Below are 23948 nucleotides of genomic sequence, written 5' to 3'. Positions count from 1 at the left end.
ATAACATAAATATACTTAAATGATACATATTCAATACAGGATTGATACACAACATACCTCCCCAGCAGCTGTTTCTAAACCAACCTGATTTACATCCTCAACAGGGACCTAAAATTAAAAAAAATTAAAATATAGATATAAAATGAAATTAAGCATGAAGAAATTAAATTATACCTCAACATGCATCGATCTACCATCACCGCCATCATCATCTTTCTTATTACCACCACCAACACCACCATCATCATCTTTCTTATTACCACCACCAACACCACCATCATCATTTCTATCATTATCCTTCTCATCTTCTACATTTTTTTGCTCATCCTCTTTGTCCTCCTCAGCCTCATCTTCTTTCTCCTCAGACTCATCTTTTTTATTCTCAGCCTCATTTTTGTCCTTCTCAGCCTCATCTTCTTTCTCCTCAGCCTCATCTTTTTTATCCTCAGCCTCATCTTTTTTATCCTCAGCCTCATCTTTGTCCTCTTCTTCATTTTTCTCATCCTCATCTTTGTTCTCTTCTTCATTTTTCTCATACTCATCATCACCGTCCTCGCCATTATCAGCATCATCTTTATATCCAGTTTGAAAATTGTAATCAGAAACCTGAAATACAGTTTAAATACACAAAATGATATACAGTTTGTATGATACATAAAATATACAGTTTTGATACACGCCATGATACATTAAAATATAAAATAAAAACCCCTTACCCCCATATTATCATCATCATTGGGAACTTCATTTACAGCAACAGACTTAGGAAACTATAAAAAATAGATAAATTAGCTTAAACAAAAACATTAAAGATATTCAAAAAACTATAATTAATAATAAAAGATACCTTAGGCATGCTTAAGCCAAAATGATCGCCAATCACCGTCATACAGTCATAAATGACTCTCACCTCCGTCTTCAAAGAAGAAAATTCAGATTTTATTTTCAGTTGACTTGATTCGATACCATTAAGTCGACTCTTCAACAGATTAAATGTTTTTCTTCGTCTCGAAGACTCAACTTGTTTACATTTGAGGTAATCAGCAAGAATAGCGTCATCATCAGTTGAAAAATCCAAATCTTCAACTATTTTCTTCTTTCCAGTTTGGAAAAAACCAGATATATCAAGAGACATTTTTTCTTGAGCTGTAGGAACAATATTCTTCAGCATCAACTGACAAAAAGAAAACAAAAATACAGTTAAGATACATGAATTATACATAAATGATTCATAAAAGTAACAGAAATTAAATTTCTGTTAAAAAAACAGCATACCTGCTCACGCGTCTGATCAAAAAATGCCTCATTCAGATATTTGATTGTTAATTTGTCCTGACTCTTGAGCCATTTTAGCATTCGAGGAACTAACATTGGTTTAGTAACAGGAAAACATATCTTATTAGTAGCAAAAGGGCAGACTTCATAGAACCAGATTTGCAAAGCCAAAGGGAAACTGTTAAGCCTATAAAACTTGAGTCGTCTTCTTGTAGCAAACCTCTTCTTCATATCAGCAATGGTAGATCGAAAAACCATTATCCCCCAAGGATATGAGTTATAGTCCCCACTATCAACCATATCCATAAAAAAGCGACTTACATTTTGAAATTTAATCTCATTTGAGCACAAATAGCACTCAAACAAGTAAATTACGGCCAATTTAACCGCATCTTCATCCGACTTGAAAACCTTGTTCAGAAATATGACACCCAATCCATCTCGAGTAACTTCACTATTTGGGAAATAGGTATCAATCAACTGATTCTGTAATGGAGCATAAGAAACAGGATTGAAATCACCAACACAATTTAACCCCGTAATCACAGCAAATTCATCAATACTAAACCGCAGTTTATGTCCAGAAACTTTAAACCACAATTCCCTATTATTTGGATGCTTCACTTCTCGCAGCAACAAAGAATGTATAAGCTGAGGCTGATTACACAACGGCGACAAGTCTAAAAAATGACCAAGAAATGTCTTCTTGAAAAGTTCCAGCTGAGTATCAGAAAGAGTTTTCTTGATGTCCTCAATATATTTGAAATTTAAAGGTATAGTCACTCTACAAGTGTAACGATCTTCCGCATCTAACAAGTAGTCCCAGTTCTACAAATATACACAAATGATACACAAAAAATACATAATTAGTAAATCTAAAATACAATATTTGTATACAAAATAATTTTACATGAAAAAAAACATATAAGATGCATATATAACATTTACAAAAACACAGATCTTAGAGCCTACTAATGTAAACTTAAAATGAAAAACACAAATCTTAGAGCCTAAAAAAACACAGATCTAAGATACATATAATATACATAAATGATACAAGGATTAATAAACTTATTTTATAAACTAATCTTAAAATGGAACATGACATTACATATCAAAATATATCTCTTATACATGAAAAATACAGATATAAAAAAAATTACCTGAACCAAACGAGTTGGTTCTTCAATATGCAAGGATTTCTGAACTTTCTGATGATCAGGTACAGCATCAAAAGCCAAACGCCTTTTTTTCAAACCAGTTTCATCCACCTTTTTTCCCTTTACTTTGACATTCTCAGAGGCAGAAGCAACACCACTTCCTTCAACATCTTTTTCAGCTTTTTTTACTAATTTCCGCTTCATTTTTACAGGAACAACAAAATCCTTCTTCTCTTTTGTAGGAGTTGATCTTGTAGAAACCATGTTGCTATTTATAGATAAAATGCAGTTAATAGCAAATGTGGAGCCTAAAACCTAAATGCACGTTACACACTACATTGATAATGGCTAAAAAATAGGAAGTAAAAAGAAAACTGTAAATGAAGAAGGATAAACGATTGAAATCATGAGAGATCGTGTGCGAGAGGGAAGAAGAAAAGAGAGGAATCAGCATAAGTTTGAAAAAACGGTAAAAAGAGCAATAAAGAAGAGAAGAAGTTGAAAATTAACAGAGCACGATACATGTGTGTTTTGCTAGACACGTGTAGGCTTGGGATGAAGGGAGGAAGGTGGTGCTGGCTGAAAACTATTAAAAGGAGCTGGTAATTTGTGAAATTAATGTGGTAAGAAAGAAAAACAATTAATTAACATTGTATTGTCCGAAAATAGAAGGCTTTTTCTTGGCTTTTCTGTTATTTTCTCTAAGTTATTTTGCTAATTGAGGTACAACTAAAAACAATAAAAAAATAGAGTAAAAAAGTAAATTTTTAAAATTGAGGTATTTAAAACAAATAAATTAAAAAAAAAGTGTTTTGTGCAAATTCCTCTATTTGTTTTGGCTCTCGGGGAGTGAGAAAGGCCATGAAATAGTAGTCCACATAATTATTGGCAAAATGCATATTGAATTTGTATATTATTATATTTTTTGAACTGAATCCCTCTATTTTTATTTGCTATGATTGAGTTTCTACATTTTTAATTTTGTAAAAATTAGGCGTCTCCATGAAAAAAAAGTGTGTACTTCACACGCTATTAGTGTGACCAAAATAACTTTTATTTTCATTTTTTCACATTGCATGTTTTTGAATCGGATACATACATTTTTATTTTTTTGTTGAAATTAAATCCCTCAATCAATTTACTTTTTTAGTCTGACTTGATACTATTAATACTTTTTGCAACGAAAGGACCTAACAATAGGTACTATGTTTTTTTTTTTGACAAAGATAACCTACAATTTTAGTCTCAATTTGTTATTTATTAGTTACGGAAGCAAGATTTGAATCCATGACCTCTTAATGCACTTCGAGACGTTTTAATAGAGGGATCCAAAAATACATTTTAGCAAAATTATTCATATAAACACAATAGTGTCTTACATTAGTAACCACCATATGGCATTTCCTTCTCGAGAAACTGAAAATATATGTAGGTGAAGCTTTTGTTGTCTTTCGAAGGGAAGAGGTCAAAAAATGTAGGCAATTCACGGGCATTTGGATGAGTGCACCAAAATTGTTGTTATGGTCATGGGAAATATATTAATTTTTAAGCCTAATGTCACACTTTCACACATTTAACTTCATAAGTATTATCTTTCAACATTAATTTTTTCTTTTAACTATTTGTGTTAATTACAATGGCTATATTGTTTGCATGTGACCAAGTTTTCAAACCACTTTATGAATTTATTGATGCTTCGTTATATATTATAGGCTTATAGGTGATAATTTTTTTTGACTTTTGAAAATCAAAATAATTAAATTAAAACATCGTTGGAATTAAAAAAAATTAAAATCAATTGATTTTACTAAATTTATAAATTTAAAATTAATATAATGTGAAATTCATGAATTTATAAATTTCATCGTTTGAAATGTGTATAAAATCTATAGATTTATAAAGATATATTTAGAATAATTAAATGGTAAAACAATCCATAACTCATAATAAATGATGAATTTTAACTTTCTCACTTTTTAGGTAAATGATGAACATTAATTTTCTCACCTTTTAGGTGGGAATTTAAATGAGAAATTTTAGAAAATGAGTGAATTTTAAAATTTATGGATTGCCATGTCATTTTTTCGTCTTAAACAATAAATTTTGATCAAATCCATGGATTTTGTTCCTTCAAAATCCCTCAATCCAAACGGTGACTTAAAAAATTATAAATCTATCCAAATTTGACAAATTCGCTGATAATTTATCTATTTGTCCAAAATTGATTTAATTATGTTTATAATTATAGTAATTAAATATGTAATGTTTTTTTAATTAAAAAGAAAAAAAATTGTCAGATGAATTAATTATGAAAAATATGAAATCAATTTTTTAAAAAAGGATAGATGTATAGCACGCCCCGCGCGTTCTGCTCGCAACAATCCAATTAGTTATCCGGGTGAAAAAAGCGAATTGGTCAAATTATAATAAATTTATAACTTTTAAAAAGTTTTAATAAATTTTTAAAAAGTAAAAAAGGCTTGATTTTTTTAATATTATTAAACTTATATTAATTTCAATAACATATAAGTATAATATTAGTGTTTTTGAAAAAATTGCAAAATAATATAATTTGAATAAATGTTTAGAATAAATAAGTAATAAGTTCGTGAGAAACAAATACTGTAGAAAAGCCGAATAATTGATAAAACAGTAAATGCACAACTATTTGAGTAAATTCTAATGAGTTATAACTCAAATGATATAAGCGTTAAACAAATTGTTAGGTTGTGGATTCAATTTTTTCCACAAGCGCCTCCTCCATTCTTATTATATATAAAAAAAAAATCTAAAATTCGAACATACATTTACAACTTACAATGGAAAATAAAATCAGTGTTTATGTATATGGTTGTTGGATGCTAATTCCACGTACATTCACTCTCTCCAATAACACTAAATGTATCACTAACTTTAACCAAGAGTTTTTATAAATTTACACAAAATTTAAGATATTTTAAACTAATTTCAAATTATGCTATTATTTAAAATGTTTAAATCCTCTAATGTTTTCAAAACTCACATCAAAACTTACAAAAGGGCTTTCAGAGACTTACACTAAAATCTTTACCGTCAGTGTTTATACTAAGAGAAATTTAGGAAAAATACTCCATCTTTTAAAATATTTATAAATTTTACCTCACTGTTAAAAAGTTAACAAAAATACTCTCGCATATTTTCATTTTATATTTTTACTCTAAAATATTTATAATTTATTTATTTACTCTTAATAGTTCGCTGCAATACTCTATAATTCTTTTATCTTTTGTTTTCTACTCTAATTCATTCTTCTAGGATCTCTCATCTGCTTTCAAGGATCTTACAATTACCGACACAGCAGCAGCACTATGGCCGTCCTTCTGTTTACAGCAACCCTTACAATGATCCAACTGATACTGGGAGCCGTTCTGGATCGCTATTTTCCCCTTCAATCCTTCGTCGGAGCAACCTGATTCATCATCTCCTCTACGGTTATCCACCGCCGCCGCTCATTACAGCTTGCTGTAGCTGCGCCGTCTCTTCCTGTGCACTAGCGTTTGATTATTCATTTGTGCTTCATTTAGGGAGAGAGTCAGAGATGATAATCTCGTTCTCGTTCTCGCCAAGAATAGAAAAGTAAGAGCAAACCTTCTCCTTTTCCTTCTCTTTATTCTATCTCTAAATAAGGTTGTTTAAAATAGACATTTGTATTCCTCTATTGTGATTAATTAAACCATATGATCTTGGACTTTGATATGATTTAATTTGGATTAAGATAATTTTTGAAATGGTCAGTCAATTGAATTGCCAATTTTGTGCTGGTTCACTAGTAATAAGTCTTGGCCTGCATATTTATTTGGAACACTCAGCTAGCTTTGTTTGATACAAGCTAATTCTAAAAGATAGTTTATAATCATTTTGGATTAGTTAATAAAGACCGTCCACAGTGCTAAATTGCTATGCATTTGCTTGAGATTTTGCAGCAGCTAACCGAATGACGAAGCAACTATTTTTTTCATGACATGTACAGATTAGTTTCTGTGTAAGAATTAAATTTTTGCTTTCTTTTTTATCAATTTCATTCGTTGGTTTACCTATTTGGATCTAAAGTGGTAATTATTTGTTTTATTTGATGTTGATTTTGCAATTAAATGAGACGCTGACTACTCAGTCGGGATTTCCAACTGCAGGAGGAAGTGAAGGTGCGAAGGAGTTTGGTAGTGATTACGGAACGTATGAAAGAGGTCGGTTTGATAAGATTGATTATGAGTATAACATTCGGCTTAATCAATTTTTGGGATATATCATTGCGGGGAAAGTTGATTTTACTGCGGTGGAGAATCAAAGTCAACAAATTTGGTCATTAACTTTTTTGTTTTTGAATTCAGTACTGTTACAATGTTGTTATATGTAATTTAGCTATTAATGTAGTGATTTTATTTATCATAATAATCATCTCGTTATTATAATATAATCATATGATACCGAAATGATAATATATTATTGTACCTAAATGATAATGTTATACAATGACATGATAATATTTATGATAATATTATGATAAAACATTTTCTGATTATCATGTCAGTATCACTGTATTATCATGTCGTTATCATAACAATCTAGTGTGATAATGTTACGATAACTATATGATAATGAAGTATGATAAGATTATGATAACGCACGTAAAAAAATTATAGAAGGATTTCATGATAATAGAATGATAATGTTATGCAGTTTTTGATTGTCATGTTAGTATCATTATGATAACAGAATGATAATGTTATGTAGCGTCTGATTATCATATCAGTATCACTACATTTTCATGCCGTTATGATAACTAGATGATAATGAAGTATAATAAGATTATGATAATTGGATGATAACGTACGTGAAAATATAATTACAAAAAGATTCATGATATCAGTGATAACCAGATGATAATTAAATAATAAAGTTATGATAACAGTATGCTAATATGATATTGATATGGAAAAAAATTACATAAAAATTATGATAACGAGATGATAATGTGAAGAAAATAGTATGATAATGTTCATATAGATAATAAAATGATAATAGTATGATAATATGGCATGGAAAAAAAATTACAGAAAAAATTATGATAACGAGATGATAATAATCTGCTATATACGATAATGATAGTTGCATGATAATAAGATGACAATGCAATATGATACACTGATAATTACATGCTAAGGTGAAGCTGTGATAATCATATGATAAGGTGATACAGTGATAATCATATGATAATGTGATTTTGTATAATATTATCCAGTATTATCATCACATTATCATATAATAATATGTTATATAAGATACTGATAATGACATGATAACGTAATGATTATATTACGATAATGTGATAATATGTATGGTAAGTTTATGATAATATTTATGATCTACTTGAGTTAATATATAAGTTGAGGGACTACAATGACTATTTGCTCAATGAATAATCTCAACAACACCAAAAACGGCGTCGTCTCACTATCGGGCGTTGCCTAGTTTCCCCTCCTACAAGAAAAAGAATCACAAAATAATATTATTTTAATTTTCAAATAGTAGCACATACTTTAAAATTAACAGAAATATTTGATATTTTAATTAAAAAAATTTATTTATAATTAATTTAAAAAACGAAAGATATTTAAACAAATAAAAAAAATATTAATAGGTAATTCAAAAAAGAACAAATAAATTCCAACGATAATTTAAAAAAGAATAAAAAATGCCAACAGGTGATTTTCAAAAAAACAAAAGATTAATAAAAAAAAGGAAGAAAGGAAATGTTATCTGTACAAAAGAAATATGTCATGTGCAATCTATCGGGGAGAGAGAAAAAAAAGAAAAAGAGAAAAAGAGAGAGGAGAGAGAGAAAAAGAGAGAGTGAACATATGTTATTTATCAAGGTAAAATCATAAATATTAAGACATTGAGAGTATAATTCTAAGAGAGCAAAAATTATGATGTATTTTTGTTAACTTTTTTTTATTGAGGTATAAAGTCCTATTATTTTTATATTTTAGATAAATTCCTAAATCTCTCTTATACTAACTCATTATTTGTGCGGAATGTTTCTCCTAAGTTCAAGTCCGCACAACCAAACTCGTGCACGGTATTTATTTTAGGTATAATCACTTAAAAATTCCGTATTTAGCTTCTTTGCAAATATAGCTCGACATAAGAATTTTTTCAATTATACCGTAATTGCCTTTTTACATTTCAATTGTACCCAGCATTAAACTGATCTCTTTTTACTAGAAAAAAGTTTAAAATAATTCTTTATTTTTAGCCTATATTTCAATTAGACCCTAATATTATAAATAATATAAAAGATAAAAGATTATTTTAAATTTTTTTTATAAATAAAAAGAGTCCAATTTAATATTTTAAGGTACAATTGAAATATAAAAAGGCAAATTAGAATAAAATTGAAGAAATTCATACGTCAGAGTATATATGAAAATAGGCTAAAGGTGGGGGATTTTGAGTTATTAAGCCTTTATTTTATTCAGCAAGTTCAAAGTTTGTCCCTGATAATTTAAATGGCGACCCAATCAAACACCACCAGCAGAAGAAGGCAAAGACCCAATCGCCGAAGATAAAGAAGTAAAGAAAAGAGCAACGGAAGAATGGACAGGAGAAGTCGAACCCACAACCAAGGGCGAAATAGGAGACACAACCCCGAAAGAACGAGAAGCACTAACCGGTGCCTCAACCGCAGACTTCTGAACATTTAAAGCAGAGAGACACTGATCATGAAATTGGACCAGACCAACATAAAGGAAGGAGAGATCCGCCATCAGGTACTCCCTCAAAATTACCGATCTAATAGACATACGGTAAACCTGAAACATCAGCGGAACCACCCCCAATAGCCTCCTCCAACTGATTCTCCAGAACTTGGCTGTGCAACTCCAAACGGGATTGCTCCGCCTCCACCTCCGCCCGATCCAAACAGATGTTGTTCAAAGTGGCCTCAAGATCCGCAACATGATTCTCCTACAGCCGAGAAGAATTCTGTAGAAACTCCACCGGTGGGTCTGCATATTTAAAAAAAATTAATTTTTATTTAATTTTTTAATATAAAAAAATTGTTTTCCGGCGATGGACGGTGGTGGCCGGAAATGGTCTGATTTAATTAGGTGGATTGATAATTTAGGTATGATTTGGTTGGATGAATGAGTTATGTATGATTTGGTTGGGTGGGTGACTTTAAATTTGGTAAGATTGGATTGGCTTGATTTTTCTTATGGACGTTAGGGGTATTTTGGGCATTTTTAAGAAAATAAGGGGTTTGGGGCGGTTTTTTGGGCGGTTTTGGGATAAAAGTGCCATAGGTGATCATTAAGTGAAGTTTAGGGAATTTAGCGGGCTAAAAATTAGTTTAAGAGTCTTGATTAGTCAAATGTCTTAGTTGAAGTGCCATAGGTGATTATAAACCTGGAAAATGCTTTATAACCCACCTATTTAACCCACCTTCAATAACCCACCTTACGTGGCAAGATTTCATTCGTCCAATACCCACCCAAAAATGTATATCTCAAAAAATAAAATTTAATGCATCCACTCTTTAACTGACACGTCAGGCGGTACAAAAAGGTGGATTAAAAGAGTTGGGTTATATAGCATTACTCTATAAACCTAAAAGTGATATTCATTAATTTTTATGGACAACTATTTAACAAGAAAATAGGAGACTGGTTCCTTTAAAAAATATAACCATCAAATTTTTCGTAATGGCTTTGAGATGGATTGATTATGGAGTTCAATTAGGGCTTTGTTTAGTTTTAGGATTCAATTTGAGTGTTAAAATTTAGAGTTTAAATTAATGGTTCAAGTTTAGATTTATGATTAAGGGTTCATAAGAGAAAACATTGAGGTCAAATGAGAAAATAATGAACAAAATTGAGAAAGATCGAATTTGTTTTAGAATTACCTGAAATGATAACATTTATTAATTGAAAAAAAAAATTGTTTTGTGTAAAATAATGTTTTTTATGTGTTTTTTTTAAACGACAACATATGAGTAGGGTTGTAAATGAACCGAGCCGAGTCGAGCTTTGGAGTGTTCATGTTCGGCTCGTTTAGCGAATAAGGTGTTCATATTCGGTTCATGTTCAGTCGAGTTTTGAACCGAGTGTTCATGTTCGGTTCGTTTAAATTTTATAGTGTTCATGTTCGGTTCGTGTTCAGCTCGTGTTCGTTCGTTTAGTGCTAAACGAACAAGTTCGCGAACGAGCTCATAAACGAGTTCGATAAGTACTAAACGAGCTCGTTCACGAACAAGCTCGCGAACGAACTCGATAAGTACTAAACGAGCTCGTTCGTGAGCCCGCTCGTTTAGCGGATAAACGAACGAACACGAACTTTTAGACGAACAAACATGATTATGAGCTCAATAAATTAAAAACAATCTAATCGAACTCGTTCACGAACATGAGCTGAACAAATTAGAAACATAATTATACAAATTAATCTAAATATGAATTAGTTCGCGAACACCTAATCGAGTTTCTAAACGAGCTTGTTCGTGAACTAGATACGAGCTTGTTCACGAACTTTTTACGAACTCTTAATCGAGTTCGAGCTCGTTCATGAGCTTGTTCACGAACTTGTTCATGAACTCTTATTCGAGCTGTTTGCGAACATAAACGAGCCGAACACCACTATGTTCATGTTCGACTCGTTTATATCAACGAACATAAAATCAAGTTCGAGCTCGGTTTGTTTAGAATACGAACAAACATGAACCGAGCTTTTATCGAGCCGAACACCGAGCTGCTCGCGAACAACTCGGTTCATTTACACCCCAACATATGAGAGGACGTCACGCTATAAATGACATAGCGTGCAATTTCCACTCTAGTTTGCCACATAAGATTTAAATTACCGCAAAACAAGATTAGGCTACACAACATTAAATTAAAAATAAAAAGTGTGATACAACTTCTTAAACGTTCTGCTTAAATTGCTACAAACGCAAAAGATTAAAATTTCATATATAAATACATAACCCAAATTAAAAAAATGATTTTTTATTGACTATTTTACTATTGTCATTCTTAGTTTGTTTATTTAAACAAATATCTCGCCTCTAGCTAAAATTATTTGAAATAAAAGCAGTAAGCAAGTTGTAGTAAAAGTATGAGTGTAAGACCTCCCCTACTAATAAACTAGCACAAGAAGCAGACAGTTCTAACTAGATACCACCTCTCTGCTCTACAACATTTAATATTTGGCAATATATAACATCATCCTCATCATTTTCAACACCACCACCGCAACCACCGTCCTCATCACAAACTACAGACACTCCGGCGAAGAAAAAACTGCACTAAAATGAAGGAGAAGAGTGAGAGTGGAGGAGGCTATGTGAGAGCAGATCAAATAGATCTGAAAAGCTTAGATGAGCAGCTGCAGAGGCATCTGAGTAGAGCATGGACTATGGAGAAGAACAGCAACAGAAAAGATAGTGAAGAATCGGCCATTAGTCAAAGACCTTTGAGCAGCAATAACAGTAGTGTTACTAGGCAAGAATGGGAGATTGATCCTTCTAAACTTGTTATCAAAGGTGTTATTGCTCGTGGTACTTTTGGTACTGTTCATCGTGGTATCTATGATGGCCAAGATGTTGCTGGTAACTATATATTAATTTCCTAAGATAACTCATCTAATTCTTGATAGCACGGACAGTTCATTCAATCAATGTGTCCCGATTCGGAAACATTTCGAACACTTTTTTTGTTGGAAACTTCTTTTTTACATAGGAAACCTTAAAATAATACCATTTTGCTGTGTCTGTGTCCAAGTGTTCTGTTTCCCCGTGTCCGTGTGTGTGCTACCTAGCTCGTTTCTTTAAATTCTTTGTTTCTTAACAATTTTTGATTCTTGCATTTAACATTTTATCTTTTATAATGTATGGATAATTTGGGAGTTCTTTACTTATTAGCATTCTTATTTATGATAGAAGTTGACATTTTAGGATGTATTGTAGTAGTTAGTTCCGCCATTGATTTGTGTGAAACATAGTTTGAACTGTGTTATCTGAGAGAAAATATTGTATCTGCATACTAACCAGAACATATGATCAGTGTAAGTTTCTTTCTGTAACGGCTTGCTTTTTTTTATCACTAGCGTTTGTGGGAGAAATTGAACCCACAATCTAGCATAATGCTGCTTAGAGTCTATACCATTTGAGCTATAGCTTACTATAGCTTGCGTTTCTTCGTTCTCGTCTTAATATTTTTCGGTTTCCAATGCTTCTATGTTGTTTCCGGATGGTGAAGGGATTACATTTATGTCAAGTAGTTTAATGACCAATTTCCTTTTAACAAATTCTAAAACGGTTACTTTTGTTAGCTGAAAATTTAAGCAATGCCATTAATTGCTCTGCAGTCCAAACATTGGATTTTTTTAATTTTTAGTTTTTATCTTTGTTTCTTTCTCTTTAACAAATGAATCTTGTTGTGTGTGAAGTGGTTACTCATTGACTCTTGTTGCATAAATCTTGTGATCTCACGAGATTGAATGACTTGGCAGCTAGCTGCAGCAGATGCTTTTCCTTTCACCTAAACTTTCATGTGTCTATTGCTTGCATGTCACTTTTTGGAAATATGAAATTTTGAGAAGTAAATGGATTCTTATAATTTGAAATTTTAAGCATTATATGCAAACTAATCTATTAGTGTTAATTTTTGATATGTTTAGCTTAATGCAAAAGATTTTCCTAGCTATTAACTATTGATATTTGTCGCGTCTTCTTGTTTTAATTTTTGATTTTTCGGGTTGATCTCAGTTAAACTTCTTGATTGGGGGGAGGAGGGTCACAGATCAGATGCTGAAATAGCTTCACTTAGAGCAGCTTTTACACAAGAAGTTGCTGTGTGGCATAAACTTAGTCATCCAAATGTAACTAAGGTAACATTTATTGTTGCAACTCTTTTCTTGAACTCTGCAAGATGCATGTGAGCAGGACTGCCTTTACGCAGTCGAATTGTTTAATAATTTAAGACAAAACCTTTCTAGCAATTATAATGGTTTCATCATAAACGTATATTCATATTATTTGATCTTTTTGAGTAATAAATATTTGACTTTAAAGTAGTGGTCCTAACTTTGGTTCAGATCAGTACTTGTAGGACTACTCTTTGTTAAGTTTGACATAGTTTGAACGTTGTTTGAACTGTTCAATGACCTCAGTTAATTTCTTTAGTTTGAGGGATGATATGTAGCACGGGAACGGGGATGAAGAAGCTCTATTTCTTATAAGAATATGTTACAAATATATAGTTTTGGAGTGTTAGAATCATTTTCTAAAATAGAGACGAAATTAAACATTAAAACATAGGATTCAGCAAGTTTCCGTGCAACACAGATGAAGTATCGTCTAAGTTCTAAACTAACTAGTTCATGTAGTATTTTCGACGCAAAATGACACCCTTGCTACACTTTTTTATGTTTCCCAAGAAGTACATATATTGTTACTTGTTTTGTTGTTTACGTTCTTCTCTTTGAGGATGATGATCATCCCATATTTTTCTGCAGTTTATTGGGGCAACTATAGGGTCATCGGACTTGAACATACAGACAGAGAATGGTCATATTGGGATGCCAAGTAATATTTGTTGTGTTGTTGTCGAATATTGTCCCGGAGGAGCTTTAAAATCTTACCTCATAAAGAACAGGAGGCGGAAGCTGGCGTTTAAAGTGGTTCATCAACTAGCACTTGATCTTGCTCGAGGGTCAAATTCTCTTGCCCCATCTGTGTTTTATGTGATCTTCAAATCTGCTGAATCTAAAACTTATTATTCCTATGATTTTTTCCGGTTTTAGTAATTGAAGTAGACAAGGTAAGTGTATTAAAGTCACTGTTTGGATTTGTTAATAGGTTGAGCTATCTCCATTCTAAGAAGATTGTCCATAGAGATGTAAAAACAGAAAATATGCTTTTGGACAAAACACGGACAGTGAAAATAGCCGACTTTGGTGTTGCTCGCATGGAAGCATCAAATCCTAATGACATGACAGGAGAAACCGGAACGCTTGGATATATGGCACCTGAGGCACGCAACTTATGCACTTATAGTTTAGATAACTTCAATGTGTTGAAAATGTCTAGTGTCATGTTGCTTTGTCCTATCTTGGTTTTTTTTTCTTATTTATCAACTATTGTGGATAACTTGCAATGGGGACAGGTTCTCAACGGAAATCCGTACAATAGAAAGTGCGATGTCTACAGTTTTGGTATCTGCTTATGGGAGATATACTGCTGCGACATGCCTTATCCAGATCTCAGTTTTTCAGAAGTCACGTCGGCTGTTGTCCGACAGGTAGGTGAAGTATTTCAATTTGTTATTCACTAGTAATTTATGATAATCACTATGTTCAATCTGGAGATAATAATGTGAAAGAGAGAACAAACTTGTGTGTGAAACAACAGAATCTCAGACCAGAAATACCGCGATGTTGTCCAAGCTCCATAGCAAATGTAATGAAGAGATGCTGGGATGCCAATCCCGACAGGCGGCCAGAGATGGAAGAGGTTGTGATATTGTTAGAGGCCATCGACACCTCAAAGGGTGGAGGTATGATACCTGGTGATCAACCTCAAGGTTGTCTTTGTTTCCGTAGGAACCGAGGGCCATAAATGTTGCAAGGATTATCGGATGCTGAGTTCTGAGATCAATATCGAGTATCTTAATTTCGTTGAAGACATCGGATTAAAAAGCTACCGCGGAGGCTATAGGTTTAGGAGGGAGCCCTGCGGTATGCACTTCTGTAAAGCTCTTGTTTCAATTTTAACGTTGTTGTTGTTCTGTTTTGTAAGAACTCTCTGCATCTAATTTGAGTGGCCATTCATAGTTTGGATGGGCTGAAGACATTAGGAGAGTGCATTCAGTATAATGACCCCTTCATATCAGATTTTATAAATACTTTATTTTGATGACGATGAGACCTAATGTCTATAAAATTAGGGCTAATAGTCTTAAAAAAAACCTCCATCTTTTAGCCCGTTTTCGTTTGCACCATGACGTTGTAAAATCGCCGATTACACCCAAATCTACACCTTTCATTTTCAGTTCCATCCTAACCTAAAAAAGTATAATAGTACATAAATCTAAATATGTGCTTTGCCATTGGAATATGCTAATGCTGCTTGCTTCAAAAGAATCAAGCTCAAAACATTTTCAAGAGTTTAAATATTTTAAATGAACATGAGATTTAATGCCAAGGTGACAAAATAAGAACCTTATCAAACATAAATGAATCGATGCAGGAGTAATCAAGTACATTCTCAGTTCACATTTATGATTTATACAAAAAAAATAGAGCGAAATGAACATAAATCCAACGTAAAATCATGAATATTCTTCCCCAATAGTTGACTAAATGATGAAGTTGAAATCAACACGACATATTTTAACCCCATCATGTCTATTGCTGGTAGAGGTCGAAAAACTCATTTTCATGATTTAATGACCGAAAATGCATCGCCTACCCAGCAATCTTGTAACTCGGGTTCACTAAATTTTCTAACCCAGAAACGACTTGCGCCGACTCTATGACATCACCCACCTTAAGATCAGCCAAATAAATCTCATTTTCTGTTATATAACCAAACACTGCATATCGACCATCCAATATATTCGCATTGCTGGGAGTAAGCTCACTTTCTTTTAGTAGCCAAAATACCTGACTTGAAGCTGAGTTGTTCTCAAACTCCTGTCAAATATTAAGAAAATTATGTATCTTAAAAACAGAAATTTGAATTATCTTCAGAAAATTAAAGAAAGAAGATAAAAGAGATTAGCAAATTCAAATGCAGTTCTCACATCTCTAGCCATTGCCATTGTTCCAAATGCATTGAATGGAAGCCTAGTCTGAGCCTTGTACAAACCAAGCTCCTGTCAAGTCATATGAATTAATAAATCAGCAAATCGCAAATATTAGCTGCAAAATACAAAGAGGATTTCAGAAGCATTTCTCAATCCTATGCTAGATTTTGCAAGGACATACCAACCAAATAATGATATAACATAAGCTAAAGCAGGGGATGGAGATACTTGATTTTATAAACACCATAATTTATCAATCTAGGAGGTCCCATCTTGACCACAATGCATCAAAAAATTGAATTTGATTTTTAACTAGTTAATTCATTTAACTGTACCTATATTACACTTGTTCAGTCATTAAATGATTGCTAAAATGCAAAACTTAAAAGAGCTGGGATCCTATATATGCCTTGTGAAGACGGAGTTGGAAAGAGTCGAGATGAAAACCCCATTTAACAGTTTTTTATGTTCAATATTAATGAGAGAGAAGCTTACTTCCAGAGTTTCCCCATAAAAAGGCGCCTTCTCCCCTTCTGCCATGATTTCTAACGGTATTGTTCGAGTTTTCTCTGTACTAGGATCAATAAAACCCTCTGCAGGACCTTCAGGATCTCCCGTTTGGACAACAAAGCCATCGGCTGCAATACGTGTGAAGGAAGCCTGTCAGTTACATTTACATCTGCCAAACATGATTTTAACTAGAGATCACTTGTTTTAGTATGTGGAGAGATTATAGTGGAAACAGGCAAAAAACAGTACCAGAAAGACCAGGTACTGTGTATCCTATTATTACCTACACAAATCCAAGTTACAGGAGGCACACGCCACCAAAAAAACCCAAGTCATTTTGATCTCAACTCTTTCGTAAGTTGCAAAATGAGAGAAAAACAGAGGCAAAGAAGAATTATATGAAATTGCTACCAGTGTCTGACTTTACCTCTCTGGATTTCCATGCCATCATAGAAGTGCCTCTCGACCAAGTCCACAAAATTCCCAGCTGTTACTGGAGCATTATAACCGTCTAGGACAATGTGGAACACGTACTCATCTACGTTGGGATTGTCTTTAACCTTGACCTTCATATCCACAGCTGCTCTCCCCTTCAAAAGAGGCATATTTTGATATTCTTCAGGAACGTCGTAAGGGAAGCCGTCCACCATATCCTCTTCAACACTGCAGAAACCCAATGCCCCAGGAACATCTCAGCTGCAGTCAATGACAAGGGTATGTATGAGAACGGTTTCTCTTAGAGGATCAGCTTTACTAAATCCTCAACTTTTATGCCACAGCCAGGACATATTGACAGAGTAAGTGTGATAACAACATGCTGTCGTTATTGATCCATACCCCCGTGGAAGTGGAGCAGTAATTATGACGAGACTGTAATGTAACCTTAGCATTTTAAATTACATTTGACGAACTACAACGACAGTAATCACTCCATTGTCACAGTTTAAAGGTGAGCACCTTACTAGGTTGGAAAAACTGATGTATAACCCAAGACAAAGAAGTGGGAAACTAAATAATGATTGGTAGGATTTAGCAAGATCATATTAAGGATAAGAATTTTTAGTAAGAAGCACCAAAGAAAGACTGCATAAAGTTCTTCATTTCTTATCTTCTTCGTCTTAAAAGGAAAATGAAGCTCAATCTACGCTAGAAAACTTACCCGCCAACATAATTGAGCAGCTCCTTTTGTTTAGGTGCCACGGCATCTCTGTTCCTATCTTCAACAATCTGTTGAAGCTCATCCATTCCAACTTCTAGCTTGTCAAGCAATTCTACTCCATGCTCTTTCTTTGATTCAGCTAATCCTGCGATAACTAAACTCTTCCCTTGCTTAAGGGACCTAGACGCCTGCTTCAGATTCTACTTTTCACCAAAAATAAGTCCCCAATTACAATTTTCCAAAACACCTTTAAAATAAATGTAAAAGTACACATCTCTTACAACTATAGTATTAAAACAATAATTTACACCGAGAAGAAAAAAGCTGAGGGGTCTTACTCTCTCGACAGAATCGAGTGCCTTTACTCCAGAAACTTTGAGACTTTCTGTGATATCTTCAAGTGGTTTTTGAACTTCCCTTATAGCTTTATTGTCAATAGGAAGAGCATATCTTAACAAAGCTCCCGGGTCCTTAATGGGTGGTCCGGATATTAAAACTGCAAGATCAGGCAATGCAGGAGTAGCTGCATATGCATTATAGCTACACAAATCCAATGAAGGAACTCCTGTAATTAACCCAACCGCCAATGCAAGCGAAATCGCACATTCCTTTATCGAAAATGACTTCGCTTTCTGCTCAACAATTACAACAAACCAACTATGAGAAAAACCTAAATAAAATATAGCTACTTTTTATAACTTACCCAACAGAAACTACCAAGAACACTAATTCAAAACCCGCATTTCCACACAAAAATTGTCAATAAATCCATGGCAATAAATTCTCAATGAAAGTCATAAATTCCCAATTGATGTTAAAGCTAATCAAAAATGCCAATTTTCATGACATTGAACTACTCACTAGCTATCTACATAAACAAAAACGATACCCATTACGAGTTTGTTGAAAATAACAGCAAAATCAGCGGCGGACTTCTTATTAAGTCCAATTTGTTATTACCTGTTGAGAATGATGAGAATTTTTGATAGAGAATTTTCTGGGTACCATCCGCCCACCCGGCAAAACAGCAGCATTGTTGTGTGAAGTGTTTCTAAAGCCAAATTGGTCAGTGGGTTTGGTTAAGAAATTGGAATTGGTAGCAAGAGAAGAGCAGTAATGGCATTGGATTATTGATGCCATAGCTAGAAAAGCTAAAGGTAGCCAGAAGAAGATAACAAATAATATTTTGTAGTAGAAAATTGAATGTGTGTTTGAAAGAGAGTTAATTAGATAAGGTTTTGTTTGAGGGAAATCAGGTCAATGTCATCCCCAAGCTCTGGATAAGATACATTTTCTTTCCTTTTTTTGTTTTTGTTAGTGGGGTGGGCTGCTATCTGGACTAGGAGAAACGTTGAAGCCCAAGTTCAACGGAAGAAGTTAAATAAAAAAAAAGTACAAAAAAACCCTTGTAGTTTTTTCAAAAGTACAAAAAAAACCCTCCTAATTTAAAAGTTTAAAATATCCTTAATATTTAAATATATTTTACATTGATAATATTTAAATATATACTACATTGATCCTTCAAAAAAATTATTGATAAACAATTTAAACTAGGGACCCTTTCCTCAAAGAGAACAAACGACCTTCGTCTGTTCTCTCATAATAGACCTTCGTCTGTTCCGACGAAAGTCTGTTTTGAGAGAACAACCAGCCTCTAACGTGTTGACGAAGGTTCGCTTGTTTCCAGAAAAGTCTAGAGACAGTTGTTCAATTTCTTCAATTAAAATTTAATTACATTTTAATTATATTAAATTTGATTTTAATTGGATTTTTGTTAAGTTTAATTGGTTTTTGATTTATTCAATTAAGTATCAATAGATTTAATTGAATTTTGGTTGGTTAAGTTTAATTGGTTGATTGGTCTAATTAGGATTTAATTTATTTTAATAAAAAATTAATTAATTAGAGTTAATTAGGAAGAAGGGGGTGAAATAATATTAAGAAATTTGTAAATATAAAATTGGTAAATATTTTAAACATTAAGATTATTTTTGAAATTTTTTTTCTATAAATTTATGAGTGACACATCAGCAATTAACGTTGGTGGCTAACTTTGTTGGACGAAAGAGATTTTTTGTTCAATTTAAAATGCATGAGGGCTTAATTGTGTTTAAAAGGACTTTAAGGACTAAATTATACTTTTGGAGAAATTACAAGGGTTTTTTATAATTTTTACCTTAAACAAATAAAGAAAAGTTTAATATTTACCTAAGAATAAATATTGCATTTTTTTACCTCAACACACTTAAATAAAAAAAAATACCTCATATTTTTTCAACTTTATGTTTTTACTGTTGGAATTTAAAAATTTATGATTTTACTCTGTTATCATATCGGTATCATTATCTTTCTATAAAATTAATTTACTTACTTTATCATACTATTATCATAACAGTGTCATAAATACTTTATCATGGCAGTGTCATAAATATTATTAATAACATTATCATAACTTGTTATCATACTATTATCAATAACCTTATTATAATCTTGCTATACTATTATCATAATCTTTTCATACCGTTATCATAACTTTATTATTATATGAAAATATTATGATACTAATATGATAATATTATTATACCTATATCATAATCAAAAGCGTGTGGAAAATCGTTTTTTTTTATAGAAAATCATCTTTTATGTATATTTTTATATCTAAAACTAAAAACAATCATTTTTAATTAATTCCAAACTGAAACAAATATCAAAAATCAATATCAAAATTGATTTTATTGATTTGTCTTTAAAATCACGATTTAGAATAAATATTTTAGAGAGAGAAAGAGAAATTAAAATTGTACAATTAAATTTTAGAGCAATGTTTTTAGATCTAAAAAAATAAAATCATCAAGCAAATTGAAACTAGAGAAAATCACAATTTCGGGAAAGCAGTTGAGGAAGAACAACGAAAAAATAAAGAAACATAGTAATAAAATAACCATCAAGAAAAGACATATCCTTTATTTATATTTTTTTTTTATCGTCTTCACAAAAACAAATTTCATATACTACCTTTTCCTTTTTCCTTCAGCTTATTTTCATATATCAATATGAATCGGAAAGCCACTAAAGATGGAAATATTAATATTAATTCCAATTAAAATCATGAAATCTCACCCCCAATATTTAATCTCTGATGATTTTTCCATGTTTACCAATAATTCATAATTTGGTTTTTCAATTTCAACGAGAACTAATAAGAGATCGCGTAGTGGTAAGTTTACGATTGAAGAGGATCTTCATATTGTGTCATCATGGCTTATTATCCGTATTGATGCTTTGCAAGAAAATGAACAAAAGTACAGGACATATTGGAAACGATTGTGGGATAACTTTCACAAATATAGACGTTTTGAATCCGAACCTATGCAAATTTCATTGATGAATTGTTGGTCAACAATTAAATCAGCTGCAAACAAATTTTGTGGATGCTATTCTCAAATTGAATCAAGAAATCAAAGTGGAATTAATGAACAAGATAAGGTACACACCAATTGATTTTATGGATATAATTTTGATTGGATAATGTTAATTGTTTTCTTTTCAGATTGCTAATGCAAAACTTTTATATTAATAATTTAATACAGGCAAATTTCAATTTGAGCATTGCTGGAAGGCTTAAATGCACCAAAAATCATCAATTTTCGCGTGTTTTTGGTATTTAATATAATCTTTTAATTTTGGCATATTTAACATGAACTTTCCATTTTTTTGCAATTAAGACCACGTGTGTATTTTCTTTGAAAATATTTTCTTTGAAAATAGTGTCATTTTACATCCAAAACGGTGTCGTTTTAATCTAAAACGGTAACGTTTTACATCCAAAACGGTGTCGGTGTCTTTTATTGCAAATTTTTGAAAGTTTATGTACTTTTTTTGCCGAAATTAAAAGATTATGCAAAATTTCAAAAACACGCGAAAATTGGTGATTTTTGGTGCATTTAAGCCTTGTTAGAATATATTAAGATTCAAGCCAAAATGGTTAAAAGACTGTAAAAAGAAAAAACCAAAGAGAAAGAAAGACAAAATTCATGTTTATACTACTTCAGAGACTAAGTTGAAATTAGGAGATGCCGATATCAGAGATATAATCTTTATCGATCTAGAAAGACCTCCAGGAAGAAAAACTGAAAAGAAAAAAAAGTACAAAGATGTGAAAAATGATTTATCTGATTCATATATCAATATACTGAAGCAAATACGAGAGGAAAAGAAGCAATTTAATGGAAAAAAAAATTAGATTATCATGAAAAGGTGTATGTTCAAGGTCAAGAGAACTTATTTACGAGCAAGAAAAACTGCAATTAGAACAACTAAAAGAAGATGAACGGATAATGGAAATAGACACAATTAGAATGCCTGAAGTGCTTGCAGATTTTTATGTTCGGTGTCAAAGCGAGATCATCGAAAAAAAGTCTAAAAATTAGTAAATATTTAATTTTTGTACTAGTTTTTTGTTTATTCTATAATTCAGTTTTATTGGTTACGTTTCAGATTTTATAATAGGTTTCTTCTTTCTTATATAAATATTCAAAAATTGTTCTCAATTCTTTTTAATATATACAGTTTTTTTTTTTTATTTGTTTTTTATTTATTTCTTAAAATTTTATAATGTTGATTCTAGTTTAATCCTACTTTACTAATGTGCAGTACTCGAGTTCCTGTTTGAAATATGTCTTAATATTGTTGCTTTTGCAATTAATATTATGTTTATTTATATTTTTGCTATCATGTGTTTTGCTTTGAGGTTAGCTATATGCTATCTTGCTACCGGTTTAACCTTTTAGGTTTGAGGTTGATATTTCATGTTGTTACTTGTTTGTTTAATGCTTATTGAGGGTTGTTTAATGCATATCCATTATATGTGTGTGGTTCATAACTTGTGTTTTAAAGGAAACTTAATCGTCCTGTGGTGTTTAACCTGTGGAACAAATCCACAAAAACCATGGTTTTTCCATTTATCATTATAAAAAGGTATCGGTTGATGACTATTGAAATAGCAATTTTAAATGCAACTTAATATATGGATTTAGTTGTCTTTCCATGCCTATTTTGATCCAGCTTAATCTTAATTCATTGAGCAGGAAATAGAAACTTCAAAAGCAACATGCAAGGAGAACAGATCAAGAAATATGAATTAGTCTAGCATTAAAAGAAACATACGTTCCTCGGTCTTTTTAGAAACGGCCAACTCCCCATACTCGAATTACACCATTAGTATAGTCATCGAATAAAGTGTTTCCATTTGCATTCCAGTTCAAACTTGTGTAGTAAATGTTCTACAAATCAATAAAAAAAATCATTACACTTCTTCATGGAAACGGGCTAGAGGACTGCAACAATAAAACATCATACAATCATCTAAAACTATTTCAAATAAAAATTAAGATGTAAAAGTCGGAGTAAAGTATGGAAAAATAATAAAAAGACATCAGTTATTGTCCAACTCATCAAGGCCAGTAAATACATCAATTATGAATTAGACACGAGTAAGAATATCCCCCATAACATCACCGATGTTTTTGCTCTGAACTTCTTTAAGTTTTCGCTCTTTTTCCTTGTAAGGTTAAGTTGGTAGTCATTTCGATTGTAAACCTAATATAATATTAAAAAATGGATGAAAGTTCACCAAGTTATAACACCAGAAGCTACACAAAACTAACATCTACCACTGATAGGAGTAGAACTACTCTTATTCTACCGTTGTTTTGTGACTCATTTATGATTGTTTGGTTATTGTATTTGAGCATTTCGAGCCTTATTGTTGTGTTGAATATTTCAAGTTAAATGCATGCAAATCGATGAGTTTTGGGTTTAATTTGAACATTCTAAATGTTTCCGAAGGAAACTGACGCGCAGAGTACATTTGCATACATAAGAATTTGACCACTCTATAATTGACAATTTTGAAATATTTAAAGACTTCAATTAACTTTATGTTCTTCAAAATAAATAAAATAGACATCCTAAGCTTACTAGGAATTCCAGAATCAACTCATT

The 23948-nt window shown here is 32.0% G+C and overlaps 3 protein-coding genes across 3 annotated transcripts; 1 reads left to right on the top strand and 2 right to left on the bottom strand.

Annotated features, from left to right (window-relative positions):
* Positions 1-30: 30 nt before the first annotated feature.
* LOC130015245 (uncharacterized) lies at positions 31-3041 on the bottom strand. Its single transcript, XM_056105011.1, has 6 exons — positions 2439-3041; positions 1276-2103; positions 848-1174; positions 717-770; positions 175-606; positions 31-108 (listed from the first exon to the last, which is right to left on the bottom strand). The coding sequence occupies exons 1-6, from the start codon at positions 2697-2699 to the stop codon at positions 31-33; spliced, it is 1980 nt and encodes a 659-aa protein (XP_055960986.1). The 5' UTR covers positions 2700-3041.
* Positions 3042-11560: 8519 nt separating this feature from the next.
* LOC126672083 (serine/threonine-protein kinase STY13) lies at positions 11561-15387 on the top strand. The gene is made up of 6 exons (XM_050365984.2): positions 11561-12078; positions 13237-13358; positions 13986-14182; positions 14329-14503; positions 14636-14770; positions 14881-15387. Exons 1-6 carry the CDS (start codon positions 11781-11783, stop codon positions 15085-15087), a joined length of 1134 nt encoding a protein of 377 aa, XP_050221941.1. The 5' UTR covers positions 11561-11780; the 3' UTR covers positions 15088-15387.
* A 287-nt stretch (positions 15388-15674) lies between these two features.
* On the bottom strand, positions 15675-19204 carry LOC126672082 (peptidyl-prolyl cis-trans isomerase, chloroplastic). The gene is made up of 7 exons (XM_050365983.2): positions 18906-19204; positions 18284-18577; positions 17946-18145; positions 17214-17449; positions 16772-16914; positions 16274-16345; positions 15675-16163 (listed from the first exon to the last, which is right to left on the bottom strand). Exons 1-7 carry the CDS (start codon positions 19083-19085, stop codon positions 15936-15938), a joined length of 1353 nt encoding a protein of 450 aa, XP_050221940.1. The 5' UTR covers positions 19086-19204; the 3' UTR covers positions 15675-15935.
* Positions 19205-23948: the final 4744 nt, after the last annotated feature.

The sequence above is a fragment of the Mercurialis annua genome, linkage group LG3 (genome assembly GCF_937616625.2).
Source record: "Mercurialis annua linkage group LG3, ddMerAnnu1.2, whole genome shotgun sequence".
Classification (NCBI taxonomy): Eukaryota; Viridiplantae; Streptophyta; class Magnoliopsida; order Malpighiales; family Euphorbiaceae; genus Mercurialis; species Mercurialis annua.
The sequence above is the reverse complement of the archived record's forward strand: the minus strand, read 5'-3'. Positions and strand labels throughout refer to the sequence as shown.

Coding starts and splice junctions, on each gene's coding strand:
- LOC130015245 (XM_056105011.1), bottom strand. CDS start 2,699: ATGGTTTCTACAAGATCAACTCCTACAAAAGAGAAGAAGGATTTTGTT. Junction 2,104..2,438: donor AACCAACTCGTTTGGTTCAG/GTAATTTTTTTT, acceptor GTATATTTGTAG/AACTGGGACTACTTGTTAGA. Junction 1,175..1,275: donor TTGATCAGACGCGTGAGCAG/GTATGCTGTTTT, acceptor TCTTTTTGTCAG/TTGATGCTGAAGAATATTGT.
- LOC126672083 (XM_050365984.2), top strand. CDS start 11,781: ATGAAGGAGAAGAGTGAGAGTGGAGGAGGCTATGTGAGAGCAGATCAA. Junction 14,183..14,328: donor GCACTTGATCTTGCTCGAGG/GTCAAATTCTCT, acceptor ATTTGTTAATAG/GTTGAGCTATCTCCATTCTA. Junction 14,504..14,635: donor TTGGATATATGGCACCTGAG/GCACGCAACTTA, acceptor CAATGGGGACAG/GTTCTCAACGGAAATCCGTA.
- LOC126672082 (XM_050365983.2), bottom strand. CDS start 19,085: ATGGCATCAATAATCCAATGCCATTACTGCTCTTCTCTTGCTACCAAT. Junction 17,450..17,945: donor CTGCTCAATTATGTTGGCGG/GTAAGTTTTCTA, acceptor GGGTTTCTGCAG/TGTTGAAGAGGATATGGTGG. Junction 16,915..17,213: donor TGGCATGGAAATCCAGAGAG/GTAAAGTCAGAC, acceptor CACGTATTGCAG/CCGATGGCTTTGTTGTCCAA.